At 37.0% G+C, this 7,543-nt stretch overlaps 1 protein-coding gene across 3 annotated transcripts in view; it reads left to right on the forward strand.

Moving 5' to 3' along the window:
• The window catches only part of Fmr1nb (FMR1 neighbor), a 15,765-nt gene extending 8,949 nt beyond the window's left edge, over nucleotides 1-6,816 (forward strand). For all 3 annotated transcript variants that reach the window (XM_021188422.1, XM_021188424.1, XM_021188425.1), the window contains 3 exons: nucleotides 1,280-1,376; nucleotides 5,755-5,843; nucleotides 6,676-6,816. In XM_021188422.1, the coding sequence (XP_021044081.1) occupies nucleotides 1,280-1,376; nucleotides 5,755-5,843; nucleotides 6,676-6,692 (203 nt within the window). In that variant the 3' untranslated portion in view covers nucleotides 6,693-6,816. The remainder of the gene's footprint in view (nucleotides 1-1,279; nucleotides 1,377-5,754; nucleotides 5,844-6,675) is intronic.
• The last annotated feature ends 727 nt before the right edge of the window (nucleotides 6,817-7,543 follow it).

Genomic DNA, 7,543 nt, shown 5'->3' on the forward strand with positions numbered 1-7,543 from the left:
GGAGCCTCTCCCCCTTGATCACTAATTGAGGAAATGCCCCACAGCTGGATCTCATGGGGGAATTTCCCCAACTGAAGCTCCTTTCTCTGTGATAACTCCAGNTGTGTCAAGTTGACACAAAGCTAGCCAGTACATCGTCCTATGTAAAAATGTTCCCATGTATCTTGTATTCAACAACTTGGCATGTAGTAATAGATGCCATTTTTTCCTGTGAGGTGCCTTTATTAGCTTTTCTTTGTTCTCTTTTCGAATGATCCAGCATAAAATTACCCTCTTAAGATTTTTATTTCTTAGGGCTAGAATGATAGCTCAGGGGTTAAGAGCACTGACTGCTCTTCCANAGGTCCTGAGTTCCAATCCCACCAACCACATGGTAGTTCACAACCATCTACAATGTGATTTGATACCCTCTTCTGGTGTGTCTGAAGACAGCTACAGTGTACTCACATACACAAAATAAATAAATAAATCTTAAAAAGATCTTTATTTCTTTCTGAAGTACCACCTTTTTTTCTTACCTTCATTTGCTAGTGGGGACATACTATCTGTTGGTCTGCTGGTGGATGGATTTGATGTGATAGAGCACTAAGAAATTATAACAGGATCCATGCAGAACAATATCTTAGATTTATAAATCCCTATTCAATTTAGAGCCCTTTGCTGTACATCTAGTATTAAAGATGAAAATTAAAGCCTGATCATGAATATAGTATTGCAGTTTTAATGTGTCATGTGGTACTTAGAATTCATTCATCAGTTTACTGTTTCTATTATGTGTGAAGAAACAGTTGGTTCTTTTATTGGAAAAAATTGAACCGTGACTTACAATTCCCCAATCACATTAGAATGCATTTCCCAGTGCATATGAGGCTAAAGTGTGCTTATTCACCTGCAAATTTTTGATCCCATGTTTAATTGAGTGCTTTGTAATTTGGAAGTAAACACTGAAGAAGTCATTTCTTTCTTAAGTTAATTCTTCATAGATTGATTTGTTCTTCAGATGCTCTAGGATTCAGAACATATGGCCTTAGAACAAGTACACTTAGGGCCATACAAAGAATCTAGTATTATGAATCATAACTTGCCAAAGAAAGCAGCCTGATTGTTTTGTTGGGGTCATGTTTTGGAAGTAGCATTTAGTTGCATTTCAAGAACTCCTACCTGAGTCATAACGAGACTCACATTTTATTTTTCTTTATTAAGTTACAGTTTTTGAAATACTTTAGATTCGCCTCTCTTGCCTAGTCATAAAAGTAACAGGATATAATTAAACCAACAGAGCCTACACAGATGTTCCGGGTGTTTGGACTTGCTGCCATCAGCATTATAGTCCTGGGATTTCTGCCTATGTGCTGCTGTTCTTTTTGCCGGAGGAGGTAGGCAAACATAAACCTTTCTTTGCTAATTGCTAACTATATGTGGATATTTATTTCAGTGCTTTAAATATGAAGGGTTTATGGTTGGGTTTCTTTCTTTTTTATTGAGAAAACCTAAAAATAAAATTACCAAATTTTTCTTTGGTTATTTTCCCCCCACAAGTACAAGATGAACCATTTAATAGGCTTTGTATATTTTTTGTATATTTCATCATAAAACAAAATCCCAACTGAAAGGAAAAAGAACTCTGCAAGCTGGAGATGTATGGAGTTGGAGTAGTTATTAACTGCAAATGAAAGGGATTCCTGGAAGTGTTCAGCTGCCTCACTCTTCTGTCCTTGGTCATAAAACATTGGTCTGTCTTTACAAGTAGTCATGCCAGATGTTTTTCATAGACTTATACAAAATCTCAATGGAAAACTAGCACTTGAAAAGCCAAGTACAGATCCGCAGTAGCATGATCTGGGTCTCTGTTGAAACAATCCTTTTACCCTTTTAGCATTGGAAGGTACCCTCCTTGTTCTCATTTTTATGACATTCTTTCTTACATATGAGCCAGTAAAGTGTTCCTTAGGAAGAAAACTGTTGTAACACCTCTCCCAGTCTTCAGTAGCAAATGAAAACAAGCAAGATTTTGATATTCTCTTCGCTCTTATTTTTTTATTTATATACCATCTAAGGAGCAACTGGAGCAAGGAAAAATGAGAACAGGGGGAGAAGTGAAAGCAGTGTTGAAGACTACCATCATTCTCTAGAACCAAGCATATTAATTCAGTACTTGCTTTGCAATGTAATGTAGAGTGTCCAGAGATGTTGAAGATGTATGCCTGTTTAAAATATAAAATATGTGTTTATATATGTGTGTGTGTGTGGGGGGGTGTGTATGCATGTGTGTGCGCATGGAGGCCAGAAGATGGCACCCAAAGTCCTCTGCTTTAACTCTGCTTATTCCCTTAAGTTAAGGCTTTATCTCTGAATTTGGGGTTCATGTTTTCTTGGCTACCCTGGAAACCAATGAGCCCCACAAATCTTCCTGTCTCTTCCTACCTCAGAGCTAGTGTTACAGATATTTTGAGGGACATATGGCTTATTATGCGGGAGCTGAGATAGGAACTCCAGTCCTCTGGATTTTAGACAAAACACAGAATTAAAGTAAGTGGGGATAGGAGAGTGTGTGTAGAGGGGTGCCACTTGAACTCAGTGCTGAAGAAAAGACAAGATTTGAATGGGGAGGGGTCCTTTCCACAGAATTCTTACATCCAGAAGGAGATCTCCTTAGATCTTAGGCCCTTTAACTGCCTCTTGTCACTTTTAAGCAGAGGGTGCTGAGGAATTGGTATAATTGGCATTGAGTCTCCAGTTTACTTCTAGACTTGAGGTCAGATTGGATATAATCCAAGTACATAAAAATTCAAGCCTGCTTTCTACAAGATGGGGAAAAAATCGGAAAATGATTTTACTGGCTGGTTGCTCTTAGCATCTTGGAAAATAACAATGAATGAAAGGAAGGAGTTGTGTGATAAAATCGAAAGGCTCCAGACAAAAGTAAACAATCTAAAAGTTGCAAAAAGTCTTTACTATCTTTATTTCTTCCTCTATCAAATTTTCATTGAGTAGGGTGTTGTTCAGATTCCATGTGTATGTGGGCTTTCTGTTGTTTTTGTTGTTATTGAAGACAAGCCTTAGTCCTTGGTGATCTGATACTATGCATGGGATTATTTCAGTCTTCTTGTATCTGATGAGGCCTGTTTTGTGACCAATTATATGGTCAATTTTGGATAAGGTACCATGAGGTGATGAGAAGAAGGTATATTCTTTTGTTTTAGGATGAAATGTTCTATAGATATCTGTTAAATCCATTTGGTTCATAACTTCTGTTAGATTCATGGTATCTATGTATGTATAGTTTGTGTTTTCATGATCTGTACATTACTGAGAGTGAGGTATTGAAGTCTCCCACTATTCTTGTGTGAAGTGCAATTTGTGCTTTGAACTTTAGTAATGTTTCTTTTATGAATGTGGGTGCCCTTGAATTTGGAGTATAGATGTTCAGCACTGAGAGTTCTTTTGGGTAGATTTTTTTCCTTTGACGAGTGTGAAGGTTGTTGTGGATCAAAACTCAGCCCTTTCTGTTTTTATGTGGTATGTATTTCTACTGACTTAGCCATCTCCTCAGCCCACAGTAGGTTTCAAAGTAATATGACTATGCCATATTTTTTAAAGTTTTATTTATTATTGTAAGTAAGCACACTGTAGTTGTCTTCAGACACATCAGACAAGGGCATCAGATCTCATTACGGATGGTTGTGAGCCACCATGTGGTTGCTGGGATTTGAACTCGGGACCTTCAGAAGATCAGTCAGTGCTCTTAACGGCTAAGCCATCTCTCCAGCCCCTATGCCATATTTTTAATTGGTAGTAAATGTGAAATGTATGCCACCAAATTTAAAATAAACCACATGAATAAAGGACACCTGGCCATTTATGATGAAAAGTAAGATATATTAATGTTACAGAATCAGGAGGCTTATATAAACCTTAACTTACTTAATTTCTTATTTATAATTCTTGATGTCTAAAAATTCTATAAACCTAAATATTTCTTCTAAGTCATTAAGCAATAGCTATTGATCTAATCTGATCTGAGTTTTTCTAGTCTTATTTACTGCTTAGACTGAATATGCATATATTTTATTATAGAAATGTTAACATATTTTATTATGAAATGCTGCCCAAGGATCCTTGGAAGTGTCAAACAGTAATCAGTAAATCACATCATACTTCTTAAAAAAACAAACAAACTTGTATTCTGATACATAGCTGGGTCTAATAGATTGAGAACTATGTAGTTTTAGTTCTTTCCTCCCAAAACTGCAGTTAACAACATAACAATATAAAGAGGTAATAGGTAAATCATATAAATATATTTTTGGCCTTCACTCACTATTTTATTTCATGCTTGGAGATGTTTTGATGATTGATTTAAGGAAAAGTGTTTCTTCTCTTCATATCTGTCAACCCAATTGGAGCTCAGTGACAACCCAGTAATGTAGCTTTAGCAAAGAAAAGTGAGTATTACCTGCAAAACCATCCCTTCAAAACAGGCTTATTTATCTCTAGCTTTCACATGCTCAGAGCCATGTTGCTCTGGACAATTTTGGGTGGCTTGACGTTCTATTCCTTATGCTGCTTAGCACCGAGTTAAAAAGATAGGAAATCTGTTACTTTCTCTTTCTAATCTTATATGCTAACCTTTTCTCTCTCTTCTTTGGGTTTCCCTACATAACCTCTATTTCATGTGTGTTTGGTTCTTTAGAAACCAAAAGGTTTATAAACAATAATCAACATTTCTTGATAAAAACTAATATTTCTGAGGTAATGTTCTATCTTAAAGGAATCACATGCCCAGAGGGGAGAAAGTTATAGGTTAACAGAGAGATAGAAAAAAAAACAAAAACCATACTTTCCATTTTCTAGGTCTGGACTTGAGTCCTGGCCCATTAAGTAATTTGGCAGCTACTTTCCTTATTGGTGTCTCAGTTTCTTTATCTAAAAAACATGGAAAGGACAGAGCTAGTGCCTGTGCTTGTCATCAGGAAAATTAAATGAGGTTTTAGATACAAGTACTATTATATGGACTATATGATTAAAAGGTCATGGATGTGAGGGGGTGGACATGGGAGAGCTTTGGAGGAAAGAAAAGGGAAATATGTAATTATATTTTAATTTAAAAGATTATAAATGTTAAATAAGGACATTAATACACATAAAGGCATTAGTGATATACTCCGTAGCATGCCTGAGGGTAGCATGTACTAGCTGGTGTGACAGTACAGTGATACCTGGTGTAAGTGTTAGTTTGATAATTTCCAAATAGGAAATCCAGTACCTTCTAGGATTTTGTGAGAATTAAGTGACATAAACTATATGAGGTATCTGAGCAAGATCTTGACACATAATGTCCTTGTTGCGCAAATGACCCCAAAAGTAAGTTTAAATGTGTTGAAAATTGTAATAGTAATGCAGTATAAACCATTATTATTGATTTGACAGTCATAGGACGGAATTCTCTCTGGAGTAGGAGTGAAAAGGAAGGTGTCCTAGATTAGAAAATATGTAAGGAGATTTTTGAGTAGGTACCATTCATGCTGCAGAGGAATTTGATGCCACACTGATTGTGGAGGATCATATGATCACAATGACTAGTGAGAATGATAGTGTGTAATGATAAATTTGAAGGACAAATGAAGTACATTTCTTTTTAGAATGAAGCAAAAAAAAAATCATACAGGAAACTTTAGTAATGTGGGAAAATAGTGTTGAAAAGTAAAGGTGCATTTGAACTTTACATATTGTAACATGGTTTAATACTTTAAGGAAGAGGATGAACAGGATGTTGAAGATTTTGAAGAAACAGAAATCGAAAGGGAAGAGGCCTAAAGGAAGGAAGGCATCAGAAGAGAGAGGTAATAATAGGAAGAGGCAGGAGGCCAGAGTTAACTGACAAGAGCATATAAGGTCAAAGTGCTCACTGATAGTAACTTTTTTATGTCTATGATTAATATATTTGACTGACACTTTTTATTTATTTATTTATTTATTTATTTATTTATTTATTTTTGGTTTTTCGAGACAGGGTTTCCTCTGTGTAGTCCTGGCTGTCCTGGAACTCACTCTGTAGACCCAGCTGGCCCGAACTCAGAAATCGGCCAGTCTTTACCTCCCAAGTGCTAGGATTAAAGGCATGTACCACCACTGCCCAGCCTGACACTTATTTTTACAGGCAAATATTTCAGAAAGTTTATCACCTGAAACTGTATGACAACTAGGGATATTTGATGACTGTAAAGTAGTGAATAGAAGTGTTTGGGTGCTGCTTTGCTAAAGAACAGTTTATTCACAGTAAATAAAGAAATGGAATTGTCCTGTTTTGACTCTAATTCTCCATGCTATTCAATAAATTATCATGGCCACAGTTACCAATTTGTCTTGAGCATAACACTTAACCAAGGAAAGGCTGGCACATCTTTAAGACTTTATGTGAGTCCATGTAAAATGATTATAAGGTGAGGTCCCCCTTTTCAATTCCTTCTAATATTCCATTGTGCATATTTAAGGAGCAGTAGTATGAGAAACAGCTAAAAGTGCAAAATAAGATCCATGTGTTTATCAGACATGTTGATCAGTATACACAGTTTATTAATTTGAAACTTGAGTTGCTGTCATTTACTTTTATAATAGATTACGATATATGTGTCTATTAGTACTTTCAAGTTGCTTAACTCTTTTCTCTCATAGCTTTACTGTTCCATTGAGAATGCAGATCTGCCATGGAAGAAGAGAGGAGACTTTCTTAGTCATCCAAATTCAATTAAAAATTGAAAGACAACTTTTTTTTGTAGTTTCAAATCAAATTAAAGTTCCATTGCATGCATCAAATCAGAATCTGGATTCTTTTGGTTAAAAAAAAAATGTACTCCAACTGGGACCAGAGAAATGTCTCCGTGGTTCAAATGCTTACTGTGTAAGCATGAGGGTCTGAGTTTAAATCCCCAACACTCAGAAATATGGGTTAGCTGTGCATGCTAACTTCAGCTTTGTTGGGGAGGGAGAAACTTGGAGACAGTCACTAGAGCCTGCTGGCTGTAAGTCTAGCTCCAAGTTCAGTGAGAGGCCCTGACTCAAGAGAATAAGGCCAGAAGTGACAGAACATGACACCTGAAACTCTTTTGTTGGCCTCCTCACATTCATAGGGTGTGTTTATCCACACACCCCCAAGACATATATCACACATTCATATATACACTAAATAAAACTTTAGAATATCATTTTTTCTTTATAAAATTAACTATAACCTGTGGGTCCGAGTTTTGCCTGGCTGCTGGGGTGTGTGTGCCCCTGGGGCAGACATGGGGCTGAGGTGCTAGGCTACATTCCATCTTTGCTGCCATCAGGATGCTGGGCTTGTGGTACATGCTAACATACCACTCAGGGGAGGTAGAACACAGCCTAAGATGGGGATTCCAGCCCCTGTCTCTCCAGATGAGTAATGGCACAGGTTGAGGCTGAAGACAACCAGATTCGAGGAACAGTGAAAAGCTGAGAATGGAGGTGGGGGACTCAGGCTGGTGATGATCCCAGGGTTGGGGGAGGGGGAATCCAGTTT

This window comes from Mus pahari, chromosome X (genome assembly GCF_900095145.1).
Source record: "Mus pahari chromosome X, PAHARI_EIJ_v1.1, whole genome shotgun sequence".
In the NCBI taxonomy this organism is placed as follows: Eukaryota; Metazoa; Chordata; class Mammalia; order Rodentia; family Muridae; genus Mus; species Mus pahari.